Source organism: Oncorhynchus masou, chromosome 4 (assembly GCF_036934945.1).
Source record: "Oncorhynchus masou masou isolate Uvic2021 chromosome 4, UVic_Omas_1.1, whole genome shotgun sequence".
NCBI lineage: Eukaryota > Metazoa > Chordata > Actinopteri > Salmoniformes > Salmonidae > Oncorhynchus > Oncorhynchus masou.
In genome coordinates, this window is record NC_088215.1 from 16435452 (window position 1) to 16458820 (window position 23369).

General features: G+C 43.3%; 1 protein-coding gene across 4 annotated transcripts in view; it reads right to left on the bottom strand.

Annotated features, from left to right (window-relative positions):
* Positions 1-399: 399 nt before the first annotated feature.
* LOC135524654 (RNA binding protein fox-1 homolog 2-like) overlaps positions 400-23369 on the bottom strand; it is a 38023-nt gene continuing 15053 nt past the window's right edge. For 3 of the 4 annotated variants that reach the window (XM_064952401.1, XM_064952385.1, XM_064952409.1), the window contains 11 exons: positions 17543-17752; positions 17211-17372; positions 16816-16869; positions 16538-16630; positions 9601-9691; positions 9337-9420; positions 6892-7039; positions 6433-6475; positions 4115-4206; positions 3840-3921; positions 400-3684 (listed from right to left, as the gene is read on the bottom strand). In XM_064952401.1, the coding sequence (XP_064808473.1) occupies positions 3640-3684; positions 3840-3921; positions 4115-4206; positions 6433-6475; positions 6892-7039; positions 9337-9420; positions 9601-9691; positions 16538-16630; positions 16816-16869; positions 17211-17372; positions 17543-17752 (1104 nt within the window). In that variant the 3' untranslated portion in view covers positions 400-3639. The remainder of the gene's footprint in view (positions 3685-3839; positions 3922-4114; positions 4207-6432; positions 6476-6891; positions 7040-9336; positions 9421-9600; positions 9692-16537; positions 16631-16815; positions 16870-17210; positions 17373-17542; positions 17753-23369) is intronic. The other variant, XM_064952393.1, reaches the window with a different exon arrangement.

The window sequence follows — 23369 nt, forward strand, 5'->3', positions numbered from 1 at the left end:
GCTTCTACCTCCAAGCCATAAGACTCCTGAACAGCTAATCAAATGGCTACCCAGACTATTTGCATTGCCCCCCCCCCCCTCTGTTACGCTGCTGCTACTGTTTATTATCTATGCATTGTCACGTTAACTCCACCTACATGTATATATTACCTCGATTAACTGGTGCCCCCGCACATTGACTCTGTACCCCTACCCTGTATATAGCCTCTGTTATTTTACTGATTCTCTTTAATTTTGTTACTTTTATTTTTTACTTAACACTTATTGTTCTTAAAACTGCATTGTTGGTTAAGGGCTTGTAAGTATTTCACCTGTTGTATTCGGCGCATGTGACATAACATTTCATTTGATTTGAAATTGGACACCAAAATAACATGAAAGTCACAAACCACAACAAAATATTTTATATAAAAGATTTTATATGGACATTCACTAACAAAATAGCATAATGGCAGCCAAGGGATAAACATGACAGAGGGGAAGAGATTTGTAAAAGGACAGTCACTTCCATTTGAAACCTATAGTGATTAAGAAGAACCACCTCGCTGTATAATATAATACAAGGAGCCAAATAAACATGACAAGGAATGAGCCTACTCCATGGCTCTGTTCCAATATCCACACAAGTATACTACTTAGTATGAAGCACTGTATCAAGGTATGGATTCAAAGTAATATGCTGGTATGGAAATTAGAACATTGCCATTGTGTTCTTGCCTCGTTGTGGTGGCCATTATGTTTTGCCCATCATTGGGCCTGCTTTTTTGACAAAAAGCACTGTGCTCTTCTTTGCTACACTAGCATCCTAAGCATAAAAAAGGGCTAGCTGCCTAGCATTCTCAATGGAGTTTAGTGGTAAAAGATGACTACTGCAACCGAATGCTGTTGGAATCTCAAAAGACAGAAAAATCATGCAAAACATTTAGGTCAGGGGTCTCAAACTCTACTTCCTGGAGAACGACATCATGCTTGTTGCCCATGTTGATTGGTTCAATAGGTTGTCAATCATTTATCCACTTTGCTCTGCGTTTCTCAATTTGGTAACCAAAGAAATAGGGCATAAATAACTATCTTTGGCGGTATCTTTTCAGTTATTCATATTTCAGTCCACTTTTGCAATACATGATAATAAAGTCAAATGACCAGAGAAGAGTTTGACCCCTGTTGAAGTCTTAGATTAAGTTCACACTGAGAAGAGTGGTACACACAGCCAGAAAACTGAAGATAAAATGAAAAATAGAGCAAACATTTCAAAATAAACAATGACTGCAGCATTGTGAAATATTGTTTCATAGTAATTAGTTCATGCCCCACGTAACATTTTCTTTGTAAAACTGCTTTGAAACATTTACCATTGTACAAACCAAACGATAACACTTACAACCTTTTGTATACTTGGATCATTCAAAACTGCATGCCCTTTAACCTAGACAGCACACGATTTCAGTCCTGAAATGTTAGGAGTTTTTGTCTACGACAGAGTGACTAGATTACTTCACCAGGTCAGAAGAAGTGCTTGTCAGGCCACCATTCATTCCAGCGTATTCTTGTCTACTGTAAACTTTGGACTTGGAATAAATTGTGAGGCCTGAACATTTCTGCCTTCCCTATTTTTTGGGAGGAAAAACACTCAATCCAATGCTTGCTATTTCAGTCTGGACCAAAGAGTCCTGTTTCTTCCATTGAGAAAATTAGTTTGGTAGTTTAGTTTTACATGCTTTCCCGTTTTGTTCGTGCCATAGATATAGAACACTAGATAGGCTGATGTCATAGTGGCATACCTCTATGGTACCCTACCTCTTTGAACTACCAAAGAGTCCATTCCCCTCTGCCCTAGAAAACAACACAAGAGGAAAAAAAATATCAGATTTCAACTAATCTTGAAATTAAAATGTCACCTTACTTTAGGAGGAACAACAACATTTACCAATAGAAAAAATATAACAAGAGCTAATGCAACAAATAAAAAGACCGCACTTATAATAATAACCACAAGAACGATAATATATTTATCATACACATGACTAAAAGTGTGCTTTTCTACAAATCTTTGGAACAACAAAAAAAGGCAAAAACAACCACATTTGGAAATAGAGTATAAGGATATAGAAATATGCACAATAGTATGGTATTTTGCATTAAATATTTGTCATATTGATGGTGTCCCTCTTTCAACGCCTGTTGACAGAATCTCACTATCTCTTACCAACGTGGCTATTCTCAGGAAGACTGTACTTGATGTTTACTTGCTCTTCTAAAAGACAGAGCAAGTTAGGGAAATCAATCATATAGCCAAACAATACATCCCTATCATAACTTTTCAAATAAATATAACTGAATAAGTTTATTCTAGGACACTAGGTTCTGGTTGTTTCAATGATATCAGTGATATATGTCTCAGCCTAACATTCACAATGCAATAAAAATCCAGCCGGTACCTCGATAGCAGTGATGAAATATTATATAGTTCTGAGTGATTTGTGTATAGCGTGAAGTATTGTGAGAATGATGTTGTGCACTGGAAGTTTAGTTTGGTATAATATTGTGTTATGTAGAGGGGACGTGTAGTGTTGCCCACTGTAGTGAATGACATAGATATTATCTACACTGTAGTCCTAGCCCCTGGACCTCGTTTCTAGGGAAGGGGAAAATGTGTGTGGAGGTGTGCTCAGAGAACCACTGAAACTAACAACAATAACGCAATAAAGACAACGCTATAAATCAGCAATAATAATAATAATAATAATAATTTGGTAACTTTTTTTCTCTCTCTAACTAATTTATTTGCATAATTGTAACAATTAAATTTTTAAAGGTTCCCCATTTTCACGGACTAAGAAAACTTTGAGGTAAGGAACAGCTATGATAATCCTTTTACTGCTCAGTTTGAAGTGAGTCATTTCTAATAGTGTTAAAAAAAACATCAGTCCATCCACTCTCTCTCTCTCTCTCTGCAATGATGTCATTTCCTCTCTCATACTCCTTCACCCCACAAGAGGAAACATGGAGTCACATCCTCCATTTTGTTTGCAAATTGTCTTTCTGTTCCAAAATGCTTTTGGTGCTCGGTTGCTGTGGTTTCTCGCTCATTCAGGCTCCACAGACCTGCAGAAACTGGCAGTCACAGTTCTGTCTTCCATAACTAGGCTCCGCCTCCATTCTTGATGTATGAGTTGTGTATAGTACATGCCACATTACACCTTGGCTGTTATACGTGTGGTATGGGGTTTCAGTGTTCAGTTAACGGTCCGGACACCAGTTACATGATAGGTTCTGGAGGTACGCTAGCTGGGGGGCAACCATTCTGTGTCTTGTGCTGCTGAGAGTGTCGAGAGGGAGAAACAGGGGGACTATAATACAGCCGTGCAATGGAAACAAGCGGCCATTTGGTTCAAATACACATTTTTTTTCTATTTTCTTTTCTTTGTCAAGGCTTTCTACCAGTCTTTAAAACGGCATTCCTATTTTTGTTTGAAGCGAAAAAAGAGTGGACAGCAGGAGATTTTGAAATATAAATGTTTCCATGGTAGGCTACAAACTTGCGTCAACGTGTTGCAATCTCCATCCTGGACAGCAGAGGGAGCTCTTTTATAGATTGTTCAAACAGGATGAGAGAGCTCCTGGGAAATGTGGTTATCTTTAGTAGGGCGCAAATCTACTGTAGCCTCCCCTGTACAGTGTGGCCTGGTAGAGACAGAGGAGAGGGGGTAAGATGGCAGTTAGTGCGTTAGTGAATGGCTAGAGCTTTACCATAGAAGTAGACTTACTAGAATGGACAATATAATTCTATGCTCTTTTCTTTGTTGTGGATAGTAATGTAAATAGACAAGCGTTCTTACCATAGCTCCTACACCGTAGGCTGCAGCTGTGGCAGGGTTTAGTGCAGCGTGGTAAGGGTCTGTCGTGTACACCCGTCCGTAGCTGGACACCAGAGATTAGTACATTACAAACCCACCGCTGTGCAACCAAACATGTTCCAGAATAGAAAGTGAAGTAGGCCCACTGCTTTTAGTTTGAATATGTTGATATATAATATATGTTACCTATATATATATAGTAATAGTACGGTGTGCTACTGCTTTATTTTGTGTAACATGTTGTGTCTATCACTCACCCATCACTGTAGGCAGCTGCTGCGGCAGCCGCTGCTCCTGCAGGACCAGCTACCGCAGTCGGCTGAGCGTAGCGATACGCAGCATAGCCACCCTAAAGGAGGAAGGGACAGACAGACAGCGAGAACACGGCTGTTAGTCAATTGTTATCAACTCCCTCACACAATAACCCAGGAATGAATGAGAGTGAAGCTATGTTCCTTTATAACAGCAGAAAAAGGAGACTAACACAAGCAGCAAAAACAGGTCATCTGGTGCAACATGGCAGAGAAGGGAGCAGAGGCCTTTTCCTTCGACTTTCGGTCTCCCTCCATTACCAACAAAAAAACACTAGGGCCTCGGTTTGTGGCAATGATATAGGCCCTGCATCAAGTGTGCCGCGGCTTTTCTACATTCAATTCATCTGATAATTGATGTTTTGTTGGAGGTGGAGGGAGAGACAAAGACGGGAGAAAGTGTGCATAACCTCAGGTGTGGAATCTCCTCCTTCCCATCAAAAACACAGCGTTAAAGAAGGGGGGGGGTGAATAAACAGGTGATCAGGATCATTATTCCTTTAATAGGGAAAAACAGATGATGAACACACAGAAGACGGCCAGCCAATACAATTAAGGGGGAGAGGACACATACACACTCGCATGGTCACAACCGACCACTGACACCGGACAGCATGCACCCCAAACTCAAAACAGAGGAGACTGTCTTCCTTGGCAACACACCACTGCATTCTAACCTACAGATCAGTTCAGGACCAAGTCCCTGTATTCAGTAACACACATCTGCTGGGGGGGATAGGAAGAGGAGGAGGGGTATAAGTGTGTCTGCATGCCAACATTGATTCAGTTAGCATGCCACAGGTGGAACAGATATAGGGAGATACCAGGAAGGGGTCACAACGACTCATTAAGATGAAGATCCATGTCCCTGAGAGTCTGTGGACCTGTGTTGATCCTCAGATCCTGGAGATCCTCTGTGAGCTGTCTTTTAAGCTACTCAGCCTCAACTTTCAGAAACCATGTCAGCCATTACTGGCAAAGTGTACCTCTCATTTTGGCTATACTTCATATCTAAGGGTGGCCGTTATAAAGACAGCAAAAGAATCGTGGCAAAATCCTAGTTTGTTTTCATCTGTGTATATGATTTATTGTACTATTTTTTTTGAAACTGAACAAAACTTTAAAATGTCCATCATGTTATGTCTAATTCCTTTAGAAGTTAATATTGTCATTCGTGTTATAACGATTCCCTTTCTCCCCCGTTCTGCAACTCCACCCATGTCAGAATCCAGTGAGTTAGTAATAGAAACAGAAATAGAGGCATTTCAATCTGGGATGGTCAATAAAACACCAGCAGCAGTCAGTCAGTCAGTGGAACGCATAGTAATAGGATGGATGCACACTGGCTGATCACACAGTGACGTGATGATGGGACCCTACCTGGGGCAATCTGCCACTAATGTCCTGAAACACTATTCTACAGAGAGAACAGAGAACAGCTATGGTCAACCTGGTACCACACACACACACACAATCACACTCCACATGCAGGCAAACGATGCATAGAGCAGTCTATTCATGAATGTATAGAACTATGAGGGCGTGTAGTATAGATCCTGGAAGATTGGACATTGCACATGGCATGCACCACTTCATATAGCAATATGATTCATCAAGAACAAAGTGTGTGTAACAGCTATTATTGATCTGCCTAATTAAAATAACTCAATGAATAAAACGATTTTAAAAATGTGTGTTAAGGGGCCCTCCTGGGTGGCGCAGTGGTCGAGCTGTGCCACCAGAGACTCTGGGTTCGCGCCCAGGCTCTGTCGCAGCCGGCCGCGACCGGGAGGTCCGTGGGGCGACGCACAATTGGCCTAGCGTCGTGCGGGTTAGGGAGGGTTTGGCCAGTAGGGATATCTTTGTTTCATCGCGCACCAGCGACTCCTGTGGTGGACCGGGCGGTGTTTCCTCCGACACATTGGTGGGGCTGGCTTCCGGGTTGAATGCGCGCTGTGTTAAGAAGCAGTCGTGTTGTGTTTCGGAGGACACGTGGCTTTCGACCTTCGTCTCTCCCGAGCCCGTACGGCAGTTGTAGCGATGAGACAAGATAGTAACTACTAACAATGGGATACTACGAAATTGGGGAGAAAAGGGGGTAAAATTCAAAAGAAAAAAAAGAAAACGTGTGTTAAATTGTAAAGTTTACTACATCACCCACATATAGACAGTTCTGTGGAACACAGTTCCATTCACACACTCAGACGAAGGGAGGGGAAAGGAGAGAATGAGAGAGAAAGAGCGAAGGAGAGAGGTATACTTACATAGAGGTCTGCTGCACCGTAAAACCCTTCCTGATACATCACACTGAGAGAGAGAGAGAGAGAGAGGGGGAGAGGAAAGACCAGAAAGAGAGCGATGGATAGAAGAGAAGTGATGGATGGTGATTGAGGAGTGGAAGGAAATACAAGTTGTGAGGAGGAGCAGAATAAAGAAGAGGGTGTAAAAAAGAGGAGAGAACAGGGGTGGGTGATTAATATACACACACGTGCAACATGCGAGATAAAATACCACTTCTCTTGTTTGGCCAAACGTAGCCCTTTTACAAGTCATATTGGAGTGATTGTGACCACTCCGCAGTAGACCGCAATATTATCTCATGTTCAGACAAAGAAATGGTATTTCAGTGCAGCACCAAACTAACGCAATTACGTGTATTTGTTATATCACACCATGCAGTAAAAGTGTGTGTGTTTGTGTGTGTTTTATTGAGTAACACTTACCCTGGGTATGTAGGTATAGCTTGCTGGGGTAGGGCTGCCCTGACAGCACTGTAGACCGTCCGGCCACGACCCCGGAGGTGGGCGCCCCTAAAGGTCGCCGCCGCTGTGGCAGCCTGTGCAGCCGCCGCAGGGTACGGGAAGCCAGGGACTGAGAGAGACAGGCCAGAGAAATCAGAGAGAGGCAAAAAAGAACAAAGAGTTAGTCTACACAAAAGAACAGTCTACAGAAAATAAACAGTCTACAGAAAATAAACAGTCTACAGAAAGGGGAAAAAGGCTATTTTAATTATGATGGAGATCCATTGTGGGGTGAAGGGTCCTAATATATAGGAATGCATATGGGCTAAAGCTAGTCATATCAACATCTCACCAATCTACTATTCTGATGAAATTAGGACTTAAGCTAACAATGTTAGCATCTCACCTATATTGATGAAATGAGGACTTAAGCTAACAATGTTAGCATCTCACCTATATTGATGAAATGAGGACTTAAGCTAACAATGTTAGCATCTCACCTATATTGATGAAATGAGGACTTAAGCTAACAATGTTAGCATCTCACCTACACTGATGAAATGAGGACTTAAGCTAACAATGTTAGCATCTCACCTACACTGATGAAATGAGGACTTAAGCTAACAATGTTAGCATCTCACCTACACTGATGAAATGAGGACATACAGTGCCTTCGGAAAGTATTCAGAACCGTTGACTTTTTCCACATTTTGTTACGTTACAGCCTTGTTCTAAAATTGATCTAATTGTTTTTTCTCCCGCATCAATCTACACACAATACCCAATAATGACAAAGCAAAAACAGTTTTATTTGCTGAAATATGACATTTACATAAGTATTCAGACCCTTTATTCAGTACTTTGCTGAAGCACCTTTGGCAGTGATTACAGCATCAAGTCTTCTTGGGTACGACGCCACAAGCTTGGCACATATGTATTTGGGGAGTTTTTCCTATTCTTCTCTGCAGATGTTCTCAAGCTCTGTCAGGTTGGATGGGGAGCGTTGCTGCACAGCTATTTTCAGGTCTCTCCAGAGATGTTCGATCGGGCCCAAGTCCGGTCTCTGGCTGGGCCACTCAAGGACATTCAGAGACTTGTCCCAAAGCCAATCCTGCGGTGTCTTGGCTGTGTGCTTAGGATTGTTGTCCTGTTGGAAGGTGAACCTTCGCCGCCAGACCGAGCTCCTGAGCGCTCTGGATCAAGTTTTCATCAAGGATCTCTCTGTACTTTGCTCCGTTCATCTTTCCCTCAATCCAATCTAGTCTGCCAGTCCCTGCTGTTGAAAAACATCCCCACAGCATGATGCCACCACCATGCTTCACTGTGAGGATGGTGCCAGGTTTCCTCTAGACATGATGTTTGGCATTCAGGCCAAGGAGTTTGATCTTGGTTTCATCAGACCAGAGAATCTTGTTTCTCAGGGTCTGAGAGTCTTTAGGTACCTTTTGGCAAACTCCAAGCGAGCTGCCATGTGCCTTTTACTGAGGAGTGGCTTCTGTCTGGCCACTCTACCATAAAGGCCTGATTGGTAAAGTGCTGCAGAGATGGTTGTCCTTCTGGAAGGTTCTCCCATCTCCACAGAGGAACTCTGGAGCTATGTCAGAGTGACCACCGGGTTCTTGGTAACCTCCCTGACCAAGGCCTTTCTCCCCCGATTCCTCCGGTTGGCCGGGCGGCCAGCCTGGTGGTTGAAACTTCTTCCGGTTAAGAATGATGGATGCCACTGTGTTCTTGGAGACATTCAATGCTGCAGACATTTTTTCGTACCCTTCCCCAGATCTGTGCCTCGACACAATCCTGTCTCGGAGCTCTACGGACAATTCCGTCGACCTCATGGCTTGGTTTTTGCTCTGACATGCACGGTCAACTGTGGGACCTTATACAGACAAGTATGTGCCTTTCCAAATCATGTCAAATCAATTGAAATTGCCACAGGTGGACTCCAATCAAGTTGTAGAAACATCTCTAAGATGATCAATGGAAACAGCATGCACCGCAGCTCAATTTTGAGTCTCATCGCAAAGGGTCTGAATACTTGTTTTATTTTTAATACATTTGCAGAAATTTCTAACAACCTGTTTGCCTTTGTTATTATGGGGTATTGTGCGTAGATCGCTGGATAATTTAACAAAATATATATATTTTAGAATTAGGCTACAACGTAACAAAATGTGGAAAAAGACAAGAGGTCTGAATACTTTCCTTAGACACTGTAAGCTAACAATGTTAGCATCTCACCTACACTGATGAAATGAAGACTTAAGCTAACAATGTTAGCATCTCACCTACACTGATGAAATGAAGACTTAAGCTAACAATGTTAGCATCTCACCTACACTGATGAAATGAAGACTTAAGCTAACAATGTTAGCATCTCCTAACATCAGCTGTGTTGATGAAATTAGTCTAACAATGTTAGCATCTCACCTGTATAGAGCTCTGGACTGTACATGGCTCCAACCATTGGACTCAACTTCCACCCGGCTGTGGGGGAGTGGGCATTTAGTAGCCCTAATGTACATGAGGAAAAAGAGGATAAGAAATATGAGTAACACTCAACATCTATATCTCAACAAGTTAAACATACTATGCAATTACACTTATGTAAATCACATGCAACTATACAGCAACTACATTGCTACTAATTTGTTGGTCATATTCAGCAGTTATAACCAGCAACATTATCTTTACCATAAGGTAGAGTGGCGAGCCCCTCTCCTCCATTAGAATATGGGGTGACCATTTTCTTATTGGTCATCACCCTGGCTGTGGCGTTGTTGACCTGGGTGTCAGAGAGAGGTCAGAGGTCAAGACAACACAACGAGGGGTCACTCCGGACCTGAGGGACAAACACCCTTGCCTGCTCCATGCACAAACACGGGCTCCTCCTGTATACCCAAACCCATAGAAATAGAATGAATAGAACATGCGTGGAACCTCTAACCCTGGAAAACTGACCGTTAAACTCAAGGGTACACTCACAATATCTGCCTGGTAGTGTGAAGTAATAATTTCCATGATAGTGTAGACTGTTCATTCAAATAAATAGTGATGTGGCAACAGAATGTACTGTATTTTTTGTAATGTCAGTTTTTTTTAAATCACAGCACAGATTGATGGGTACACTTCCTGCTTTTACTTACTGCTTTGGTCTTATGGGTATACGTGCAATGGCCGACAGACCACCCATTATGCCAACCCTGACTTGAATGGAGACACCCGTTCTATTCATTCTATTTCTATGCCCAAACCACACAGTACAGGCACCAACATAACCTTCAGTACTTCCAGAACAAATAGGCCCTAGATATTTGAAATATGAGTGCGTCAATACACTTAGAACTGGCTATGACTTTACTTACTCAGATTATTAATACATATGCAACTAACGCAAGTAAATTGAGATTTGTAAAAAACTGTGTTTGTACTTGTCAACATTTATCTGCTACTGTGAGTCGTATGAATTGAAAAAGTGACAGTCGTGTCTGCGCTTGGATAAGAGGTTAATTTTGCTGATGTAACGTGATAACGGTAATTGATTGATCTATGCATTCTTTTGAAGGATAAAAAAAAACTAGGGATTTGTGAGTATTCACAATAATTTAACCATTGACACACACACAGACTGAACAAAAATCAAAATAAAACATTTCAGATTAAGGCATTCAAAAGAAATCCAAGACCATTCCAGGCATTGCTACCTTTAAAAAGAGAGAAAAGAGAGGGTGAAGTAAGCTTCTGTTGAACACGATGCAAAACGTTTCATCACTTGAACAGGTCACACACAGATTACACGCAGCCAGTCAATCAAGAGCGCATCACATGACCAGAAGGTGAGCCAAACCAGCCAATCAGCAAGCATCAGATGCAGTATATATAGACCAATCAAAACATTCTGGCAGCCCTCCCAATCAAGTCACACACATCATACAGAGAGAGAGAGAGGGGGAGAAGAGAGAGCGGGATGCAGGAAGAATAGCCAGTCCACATTAAAAGACATGGGAACACATAAATGATGGGAGATAAAGAGAGAGTGAGAAAGAAATGAAAACACATTTTTTCTCTCGTGAATGAACAAAAAACAAAACAAATACCAAGATGCGGAACAAACTAATCAAAACAAAAGAAAAAATGTCTAACCGTTTGCCTACATTTATGATCCAATACATGAGCGGGGATAAAGAGGGATGAGATAGAGAGGGATGAGACAGAGAAAGAGGACAGAATAAAGAGATAGAGGATGGGGGGGATGCAAATGTCATTCCTCAAAAAACCAAATCAAACCATGACCGTGAAACACTGTCAGGCATTGCAATTCAGTGTCGCACGACAAATAACTAGAAGCAGACACCAATATAACACACCATCCAAAACCAAACCATTGCTCAACATTTTTTAAAAGAAACTCCTCATGAACATAATAAAAGTCTGGGCACATAATCCAATTAAATATACTATCCTATTGAGAGTCAGATGTGATACTGATGGTGGTTTCAAGATGATCTTCTCTCTCGTGGTGGTCTCCATTGGTAACTAGTTTGAAGTATTTTATATACTCGATATCAGTTGCATATCCTTAGCTTGTACAAAGTGTCATTTAACCTTTGTTTTAATGTGAAGAATAGACTACTTTGCCCTTCTACGTCGACAACTACAGCCAGCGCACAAAACCTACTGTCTCGTTACCAAGACTTACTTCTACAACAACGCGTTCATGCTTTATCATGCCAACCCACTACTAGTGTACCAAACAAAATGCGATTGAATCAAAGCAATCTACCGTTTGGTATTCACTAAAGAAAGGTAGCTAATACATACAACATAGAGATGACAGTGGCACTATATGATACAGACGACAAGAGATAGTCAACCATGCAGGAAGTCGATAGCTCTAGAATTAATGTTTGAATGCAGTTAGAGTGGTGAATTGAATTAATGCATAAAGTGGTAGTCAGTTGCGCTTGCAGATGCGTTTTATATCAGCTTATCTTAATGTTACAGAAAGAGTCTGGAAGGCCATGCTGTCCAAATGCCATTGGTTTTTCTAATCAGCATTTTATTCGCCAGCTCCACAATCAATCACAGGATTAGCCAATCAGATCCTTTCGATCAAACCCTGCCGGGTCACGGACACTTTAATTGTATTTTTTTGTGTGTAGGGTGCACTTTATCTTTATTTGGCGGAAGGGGGGTGGGGGGTCATTCAAAAATGATGCCATGTGTACACAACTTACCATTGCTGGGGAAACGGTGTGAGGACACGCGAGCGGTTACCGTGGAGACTGACAACAACACAGAAATCATCAGGGGGAAATAGAGAAAATATAATAAGAAATTAACCAAAACAAAAACAACCAATGAGGTGATGAAAAGCAACCACCCCCACCCTGAGGTACACAGAGGAAGTGATGTCATGAAGTGATGTCACAGGTGATTGGTCACCTTTTGACACAAAGCTGACCTCTATTGATGTAACTACTACAAATACCCAATACATATGAGCAGATACAGCCATACACATATGGGAGACAGAGGGGGACAGTTGAGGGATCAATCTAGAAGCCTATGGGTCAGGGAGAAGTCACTGAACTTTTCAACACATAACCAGTGTTGGGGGTAACGCCTTATAAAGTAACGTGCTACAGTAATAATAATACTTTTTGTGGTAACGAGTAATATGTCGGAGTTACTGTTCAAATTGTAGTAATAATATTACAGTTATCTTTCCCTTCCTATTACACTTATTGATCCAAATTAATGTGTGAGATTATTATTCCCTCTGTTGGCGCTATATATATATATATTTAAAAAAATATGTCCTCTCACCAAGTTCCTGTTTATGCATGCACACACTACTACTGACTGCTTAAGTGAGGACGATGGGAAAATGCCAGAAGCGTCTAAAACACTTACTTTCCCAGTGTGGAAGTACTCCCATTACTTTAATTTGGTAGGACAAGATGACAAGAATAACACAGTAAAATGTCAACTCTGCCCAGGTGAGAAACACCTGACCCTGCTGCTGATGATGACTGTGGGCCTACCTCATCTTAATGGTTCAAGAGGACAGGCTGTGACCCAGGGAGAGCTGAACCAGCTTGTAGCTGGGTATGTAGTAGAGGAAATGCTGCCCTTATCCTCAGTACACATTATGTCTGTCATTATTAGGCTAATTGTGTTGGTGCATATGCCTACGTAGGGTAACGTTGACATTGTTTACATTGAGTGAGAAAGCGCAGCGTTTTGGGGTGTAACACAAAAGTAATAAAGAGTAGTGTAACTAATTACTTTTCCCAGGGAGTAATAAGTAAAGGAATTCATTAATGTTGAAAGAAGTAATATATAATATAACTTTTTTTGTATAAAAAAACAACACTTAACAAAATACTCTATTGGAGTACACTTAAAAAGGAGAATGGACAGATGGAGAGAGGGGTATATCGACTAGGCTTGGGCAGTATAGCATTTATACCTTATACTAGGATATTTGAAAAAGCCACGGGATGTTTTTTTCCAATACTTTCAAAATTATTTATTTGAAGTTTCTCAATAAATTTGAATATTTGTAGTAACTTTTTTAAGTTAATACCTGCAGTCAACTTGTGCAATACATTCGGCGACAAAGCAGATTGCGTTCTTCATTTCACCTGTCACATTATTTTATGTTCTGAAGTTTACCGCAGTTCCCAGAAAAGTTGAGCCAGTCAAGTGTTTGTTTGTAAATGGCAGAGGTGTGGACTTGAGTCACATGACTTGGAGTCACAAATATGATGACTTGCAACTCGACTTTGACTTCAACACCAATGACTCGTGTCTTGACTTGGACTTGAGCCTTATGACTCGACCTGACTTGATGCCCAAATATAAAAAATAATGATATTTTTTTAAAGTGTGCAGCGCATCAATTCTTCATTTAACGGATTACAGTTTGAATCGGACAGCAGCCAATCAAATTGTGCCAGCTGAGAAGAAGTTGTGCATGGCAGCGCAGAGGAATGTCGCCGGGTGAATTCAGATGGAGCCCTTGGAAAGATGATACCCAAAATTATTATTTTCAGTTATAAAGATGACGCTGTATCAACAAAAAAAACAGATTGCAACTTGCAAAACATGCGGGAAGAAAATTACAGACGGAGGCGCAACAACTTCCAACTTTGTTCGACATTTGAAGCTGCACAAAGAACGGTAAGTCGTGGCTAATATAGCCAACAGCTATATATTTTTATTACTTTACTAGTGTATCATGTAGGCAACATAATGTTAAATCAATGAGCCTCCACACAGTCAGTCAGTTCAGGAATGTGATCACTGCACCCAAGATTGAGCTACAACTGCCTGATGTTCCTAAAACAAGGTTGGGCAATTGTGTACAAGCCTCCAGTGCCAGATAGCGATCGGAGGGGGGGGGGGGGGGTACCCGTGTATTTCCGTGGAAATATGACGTTTATTTGAAAAGTAATAAATATAGTTATTTTTAAAAGCATTCATGATTTGCGTAAATGTAATATACTAACTATTACTCTTGTTAAAAATATGAAATGGTATTACATTTGGTGAAGAGCACATTCGGACTTGTTTAGGACTCGAAACTCAAAGTTAAACACTTGAGACTTGACGGTCTTGACTTGGGAGTTGGGCGCTAAGACTTGAGACTTACTTGTGACTTGTAAAACAATGACTTGGTCCCACCTCTGGCAAATGGCACAACAGGAGACAGCGGGGGCTGGTGAGACCATAGCGTTGTAAATCTATCGGCCAGTCACTGTTGTGCGCCGCACGAGGCGATGAAGTTACACTCATACAAATCACTACGAAACGTTTGCCATCAGATATCTTATCACGGTTTTCTGCCGTGTGTGAGAAGTCAAAGGGCTCTTAGTTATCTGCCATTTTCCCCCTGTGCTTCCTTACTAGCAGGTTTTTTTATCTGTTCTTCTCACCTCTGCTGGATGTACACATGCTGGATCTTCTTTCAGAAAAGCATCACAACTTTGTTCATTTGCACAATTTCTCTCGTTCACCTTCGCTTGTACAAGTCCAGACGCAACAAAAATGACATTCGGTAGCTACTAGCTATGATTGTATAACTTTATGAGCTGGATTTCCCAGTCTATGCAAATAGTTTGTTGTTAGCATTCTAGTAATAGATGCCCAACGGGCTTTTTATTTTGGTTCTAGTGCCCCTTGTGGGCTATGCCGGTAATACCTTAAATCCTGGGATGGCAGGTAGGACGGTATGAAAATCTGGATACCACCCAAGCCTAATATGGACAGGTGTTGAGGGTCACAAACAAACACAGGTTGATATAAGGGGAGAGAGACAAACAAGGATAGACAGACCGACCGGCATGAAGATAGAGAAAGAGTGGAGAAAGAGATGGAGCAGAACAGAACAGGGGGGAAAGAGGGAGGAAGACAGCCGTATCATCGTCACTCTTCACTCTCTCCATCGCTCTCTCTCCCCCTCTTTCCCCGTATTTCTCTCTCTCACCCGCACGTTTAGCCACACATCCACACAGCAGAGGAGTGCATAACGGCTGAGAGCATGCAGAAGAGCTCAAAATAAAGCATGGATCTAAAACCAAGAGCCAAAGCGATGGCAGAGCATGAGGTGTTGTCCTTCCGAGATCTTCCAAGTCATACTGACAAAGAAAAGCAGAGGCATCGCAGCAGAACTCGTCCCCATTACACCAGGTATTACTCTTGGAAAAGGGGGATGCAAGTGAGGGTGAGGTGTGGGTTGCCTTTATTTAATGAGTGACACATAGACCCCAAAAATCACCAGTGAATCTATAAGCAGCAGATCAAACACGTCACCACCACACTCCCTCAGGGCCGTCTCATACCAATACCTGCCAACAACCTAATGCATGCAGCAATGTCAACATACAACAACGCAGTCAGACTACTTCAATGCTGTGCACTGACTCACAATCAAGCACACAGGTATCTGAGTGTAGGGGAAAGAAAAGGCGGCAATCTCTTATGACGTCACATCACCTGACCGGTCTTCTGAAACACGATTGGTAGCCCATGCAAGAGAATCTCTCACAAACACAAGCAAGCATGGTTGGTTGTTTGTCAGAAGAAGAAAATAAAAGGAAGAGAGGAGAGGGAGAACGTCCCCTCTAAAACAGTGAACACCAATAAAGCCCGGATTCTGATCGTGGAAGTGATGGTGATGATGGATATAAAGGGGTGCAGCAGAGAAAACAAGACACGCCCTCTCGCATGCTGTGTCTTAAGCAGCATCCAGAGGCACAGTGTGTAAAGGTGTCACGTGAAAACACTGTTCCCAGACCATTTTGTTGCCAAACCACCCAGCATGCTTTGCAATCCAGGCAGACCCATAAAGCTGAAGATCAAAACGTGCAAATGGACAGTGCGCGAAACAGGAAGTGATGTGAAACCAAGACATCGTGCGCATCAATCTTTCTGTGAGGCACCACCGCACCATGCTGGAAGGGGGTTATTATAACACTAAACACAAAACAGACTCCCCGAAACCATTTGAGACAGTTCAACTGGAGATGGAGGAGCATACTAAGCCAACCGGACCTCATGTCACTGCTGAACATGGGACAAAGACGAAAAACAAAATGGCCACCGTTCTTGGAGGGTAAATTACCTCAACCTTGCGTCCTTCCACCAGAGTCCCGTGGAGAGCGGCTCTGGCCTTCTCAGCGTCTGCGCTCGTCTCAAACGTCACAAAGCCAAAACCCTAGAGAGGGAATGGGGTTGAGGATGGAAACAGAAGGGGATGGAGCGGAAACAAGAGGGTTGGAATATAAGAGAAGGATAAGGGATAAGAAGAAATGTGCGTAAGCTATGTCCAATCTGTGCAGAGTATTATGTAATATAACTTAAAATGAACAGGTTTGGTAGGTTGATGTGTACATGTCATACCTTCGATCCTCTCTCGTTGAATATGATCTCTACGTCGAGGATCTTTCCAAATTGCTGTAGAAAAAGGGGGGGGCAGCATCAATAAGCATGGCACTGCAAACTACTGCATTGAAAATGAAATACAAAAATTGAACACAAGGCGTCAGTATTGTACCGGACATATAAACTAGCAGAAATCATGCTGAACTTTTTAATGATCAGTTCTATTCCTCTTAGTGCCTCTCTTATCTCTCTGCTCTTTTTCCTGCGCCGTATTAAGGAAGCTTTACTAAAAACGCTCATTTAAAAGTCCTAAAATGGATGTAGCAATCACAGATTGCTCCTTTAAATCACTAACTAATCTAGAATGTCAGAGTTGTGGATGGGGGAAAAGGACAATATTCCTGGTCTCGTACCCCAAACATCTGCCGGAGGTCAGGGTCTCTGAAGCGGAAGGGAATGTTGGAGACGTGGAGGCGTTTGGGGGTCCCCTTCTCTGAGTCGTCCCCTACGGATCCCCCGCCAACACCTCCTGTACCCACCAACTGGGTATCAATCTGTGACGACACATCTGACTGCTGTGAGAAAGAAAGAGTGAAAGAAATAGGAAGAAAGAGTGAGAGAGGCAGACAGACAGAGAAAGAGGAATAGACAGCGAGAAAGTAGGGATTTAATAGACACTCCCTCATTCACAGCATGAAACAAACTCGCTTGTAAAGTTTGTGCAAAATAAAAACCACAAACTCACGTGGGTGGTTAAGCTGTTTGGGACACTTGTCGGGGTGTTAAGGCCTGCCTGTCCGGCCTCCACCGACCCCTGGATGGCCCCTGCGGCGTACAGACTGGCCCCGTACTCCAGGGCCAAGCCGTTCTGGGGGGGTGGAGGGGGAGGAGGTGGGAAGGCGGAGAAGGATGGGGGGACGAGACCCTCTTGACCACCTGCTGCATCCTGAGAGCCCTGAGGGTGGGGGGGGGGGGAAGAGAGAGAGAGAAAGAGAGGTGAGTGGTCTTAAGTAACTGCCTGGTTATACTCCACCGTATTCCTTTACCGACAGAGAGCCGGAGAGAACATCACTAGGGGTAAGACCACTTTCCCAAGAGGTTCAGTTTAAAAGGCTTACAGGCACGGATATTATATTTCCATCCCCCCGGTGTGTGTGTGTGCTGTTGTCCATTAAATATTCACTACAGGCCCATCTATTATTGAGGGGGTCAGCAGCTTCCACACAGAGAAGCAGCACAAAATGCCGACGCCCACACACAGACACAAACAGATAGACACATACACACCTCAACACACTAACTATGACATGCAAACGCCCACAAGCCTAAACATTCAAAGGCTGACTGTTGGATAAGGGCTGTGCTATAATCTAATGCCCACAACTACCCGAAATACTCTCATAAACACACACACACACACACACACACTACAGCGCATTCCTTGCTTACTGGCAGAGGGGCATCGCTACCCTAAATGGAAATGGTGAGAGTGCTGAAAGAGATGACGGAGAGGCAAGAGGAGAGGAAAGGGGGATGGGATATGGAGAGGGAAAGGACAGGAGAGGTGAAGACTGACAGAAAAGTCCTGCTACTTGATCCATGAAATACTAGATTCAATGTGTTTCATTCATTTACTATATCAGACTGCTAGAAACGGGTTTGGCTTAGATTGTTGACAACATATAACTGTATACAGTGGGGAGAACAAGTATTTGATAACCTGAAAAATTGGCAGTGTTTCCTACTTACAAAGCATGTAGAGGTCTGTAATTTTTATCATAGGTACACTTCAACTGTGAGAGACGAAATCTAAAACAAAAATCCAGAAAATCACATTGTATGATTACCTGTATTAACTGCACCTGTTTGAAATCGTTACCTGTATAAAAGACACCTGTCCACACACTCAATCAAACAGACTACAACCTCTCCACAATGGCCAAGACCAGAGAGCTGTGTAAGGACATCAGGGGAAAAATTGTAGACCTGCACAAGGCTGGGATGGGCTACAGGACAATAGGCAAGCAGCTTGGTGAGAAGGCAACAACTGCTGACGCAATTATTAGAAAATGGAAGAAGTTCAAGATGACAGTCAATCACCATCGGTCTGGGGCTCCATGCAAGATCTCACCTCGTGGGGCATCAATGATCATGAGGAATGTGAGGGATCAGCCCAGAACTACATGGCAGGACCTGGTCAATGACCTGAAGAGAGCTGGGACCACAGTCTCAAAGAAAACCATTAGTAACACACTACGCCGTCATGGATTAAAATCATGCAGCGCAAGCAAGGTCCCCCTGCTCAAGCCAGCGCATGTCCAGGCCAGTCTGAAGTTTGCCAATGACCATCTGGATGATCCAGAGGAGGAACGGGAGAAGGTCATGTGGTCTGATGAGACAAAAATAGAGCCTTTTGGTCTAAACTCCACTCGCCGTGTTTGGAGGAAGAAGAAGGATGAGTACCACCCCTGAGAACACCATCCCAACCGTGAAGCATGGAGGTGGAAACATCATTCTTTGGGGTTGCTTTTCTGCAAATGGGACAGGATGACTGCACCGTATTGAGGGGAGGATGGATGGGGCCATGTATCGCGAGATCTTGGCCAACAACCTCCTTCCCTCAGTAAGAGCATTGAAGATGGGTCGTGGCTGGGTCTTCCAGCATGACAACGACCCAAAACACGCAGCCAGGGCAACTAAGGAGTGGCTCCGTAAGAAGCATCTCAAGGTCCTGGAGTGGCCTACCCAGTCTCCAGACCTGAACCCAATAGAAAATCTTTGGAGGGAGCTGAAAGTCCGTATTGCCCAGCGACAACCCCCGAAACCTGAAGGATCTGGAGAAGGTCTGTATGGAGTGGGCCAAAATCCCTGCTGCAGTGTGTGCAAACCTGGTCAAGAACTACAGGAAACGTATGATCTCTGTAATTGCAAACAAAGGTTTCTGTACCAAATATTAAGTTCTGCTTTTCTGATGTATCAAATACTTATGTCATGCAATAAAATGCAAATCAATTACTTAAAAATATTTTTTTTAGATTCAGTCTCTCAGTTGAAGTGTACCTATGATAAAAAATTACAGACCCCCACATGCTTTGTAAGAAGGAAAAGCTGCAAAATCGGCAATGTATCAAATACTTGTTCTCCCCACAGTATGGTCTCCAAATGTTTATTGAAAATAAATACATCTGCACAATGAGCTCTTGTTGTCTCTCAAATACATTGTTAGTTGTAGGTTAGCTAGCTAGCAAATGTTTTGCCATATTAGCATTCACATGAAATGAGTCAAAACGAGACATGATACCACAGCCGTGGTCCCATGTGGCGCAGGGTTGTGGGTTCGATTCCCACAGGGGACCAGTACGAAAATGTATGCGCCCACTACTGTTAGTCGCTCTCGATAAGAGTGTCTGCTGAATGACTTCAATGTCAAATCAATAACAACAAAACTATCAGAATGTCAGCGTCTTGTCATTGTTGCTAGCTAGCTGACAATTTATGTGACGTTGTCTATAGATAATGACAAGCATCAGTTGATATAGCAATAATGCTGTGTTATCTAAAACACAACATCTGTCTGTGTGTGTGATGGGGTGAAGCATTTCCCTGCTGTGTGGTACAATACATCCAGAGTCCCTGAGGGAGTGTTAGGACAGAGTGTGTGTGTGTGTGTGTGTGTGTGTGTGTGTGTGTGCCATCTGTTTAAGCTCCTGACCTTTCGCTGCCTTGCACCTGTGACAAGCTGGGGACGCTGGGCAAGCCTGGGTCATTTTGATTCTTACAGAACAGAAAAAGAAAACAGGGCAACCCCCAAGCCCCTTTCCCACTGTACATGTTTCTAACCGTGGGTTGTTCTATGTAGACTTGGAAAAAGCCTTGAAGCTAAAATATTGGCAAATAATATCCCATTCTATTTCCTTGCTTTTTTTTTCAATTCTTCCAAACCGAAACACAGAAAAATGGAGCAACCTTGAGCCTTCCATTTTAGCTGAACGACTGCGTGACCTTTCAAAGAGAATATTCATGTTCTATTTTCCACACAGGCCATCCACAGCCCTGATACTGCACACCATGGGTATCTCCCAAATGGAGCCCTTTTCCCTGTATAGTGCACTTATTTTGACCAGAGCCTTGTGGGCATCAACTGGAATGGTCTCCTGGTCTGTCAGGATCGCCTTGTTATGTGATTTAGACTAACTTGCTTTGTCATTCTCTCTGGGTAAGAGCATCTGCTGAATACATACATAGATTGCGTAACAAAGAGCGGGATGGCTGAGAGAGGGATGGATGGAGAAAGAGCGGGATGGCTGAGAGAGGGATGGATGGAGAAAGAGCGGGATGGCTGAGAGAGGGATGGATGGAGAAAGAGCGGGATGGCTGAGAGGGGGATGGATGGAGAAAGAGCGGGATGGGGAGAGGGGGAGATATTGTCACTCTGATGTGGGGTGTCCTGTAGACAGATATGTGTCACGCATCTTGTCAGCACAACACTTGTAAACGCGCGCGTGTGTGTGTCCCTGGTTGTGTAAGCTTATGCCGTCAGTTCAGCGGAGCCTGTGATTTAGAGGCAGTAGCTGCAGCTGATTTACTTTCGGGTCAGTTAGCGCCGGCTAGCTCGTGTGTTTGAGGAGCCTGGCATGTTAGAAAATGCACTCCTCTGCCCTGTCTGGCTGCAGCAGTGTCACTGTGTGCACGTGTGTAGATAACCGCGGCTAACCAGGCCAGATCTAGGCCTTTCGACATGAATAATGACTTATCAGGGACCTCTTTGTCTAATGGGTGTATGGCATAAGTCTACAGCCTAATTCTACACTGGAGTGTATGAAGAATGGGGGGAGGTGGCATTCATTGGATACTACTGAACTGTAGATGATGCAGGAATTGAAAGGTGCAGTTCTGTTGTCAGTACATTAGATACGGAGCTTAACAGTACACAATTGAAAATACTATTTATTACATTCTTGGCACGTTTACCAGCTATCTATACATTCCTAACATAAAGAACTGTAGAAGAAACCCTTCCCTTCCTTCCTTGTTAAATAATTCCATCCTCCTAAGCTGCCCCCTCTCCCCATCACTCTCCTCCCTCCCACTCGCTCTCCTCCTGCTGCTGCTGTTCTCCCTGTCCTCCCCCTCAACTCCACCCTTTTTTTTTTTACGCTTCATTAAATCCAGACGGGACCCTTGCATCCACCCCCCCCCCCCCCACCGAACTTCGCTGCCAGGCAGCCTCATAGCAACAGAACATTAGCTCGCCCGTAAACTCCTCCCACTCCACATCTCCTTATAGGGTAACATGTCTGTCATGAAGCCCCTCTCACTCCGCCCCAACATCCATTTCCTTGTAGGGTCTTATGCATGCTCCAGATGATCACGTGCACACCACGTTCTCTGTCATCGCTCCTGTATTGTTTCTGGTATTAATGGTCTGTTAGGCTCTGGTGCAACTCTTTATGAAAAGGTACACATTCAAGGCAGACATGGTTGACAATATCTGTCGGTCAATATTGCTTTACCGTACCGCTTGTCAACCATGCAACTACGCACGCAGCCCCAGACAAACAAACAAACACACACACACACAGGAGTCTATTGACACTACATATGTCGTTCCTCCTCTTCTAACACATTGTCATTGACCATGGAACTAGTTTGTCTTGTTCAGAGGACACGGAGAGCTCAATACCAATCTGACTCTGGCTTTCCCATGGGCAACGTGTTCATGTGTGTACATAAGCTAGTGCCTAGATGACCGTTGTACTGTCAATCACACCGTGCACTGAGCGGTTGGAGCAAGGCTTGTTGAGATTCCACATCCTGCCCTCCTTTGGAATGTGCAACATTAGTTTTCAAAAGCATATGAGTTTAGCGCTGCCATAGAGTGGACACAAATGAACATTCAAAATGGACCTCGGCAAAGACGACTTCCACAGTCACAATAGTAGACCGGTTTTGCAGTGTTAACTGGACCCATTACTATTACATTTGAAGCACGGCTCAGGACATTGTGTATGCTTCATGCCCGTGTGGGCCTGTGCAAAGTTGTTACACTTCCTAGTGACACTTCACGCCTACCTCGATCAATGAATGGTCGTCATAGCAACAACACTAATAGCCCATTTTGAAGAAAGGGGGCAGAATCATAAATCACCGGTAGTGTAGGCCTTTGAAGAATGTCAAGAGCTTTTGACCTCCATAGTTTGTGTGTGTGTGTGTGTGTGGGGGGGGTGCCAGGTAGGCGTCTCTCCCATGCCTTAGGGCACACGCTTGGGTGGGGCTCGGCAAATACTTCTCTATTTCTCCAACCCTCTCTCTTTCTCTCAGTGCTAGGCTATCCCTATTAGCACAAAGAGCTCTGTAGTAAAAGCACACCTTAAAACAGAAGCTATAATTTACTGTGCCAGTGCTTCTCCACAAACAAACAAAAAAATCCCCCCTTTCAAGTGAATTGCAACTTGGATCCACAGAACTGCATTGTCAGCGATTCAGCATTCTATTTCGTCACGCAACAAACTAGCTTTGTCCAGTGAGCTATCCATCTCACTGTCTACATTATATATGTCTACACCCATCTA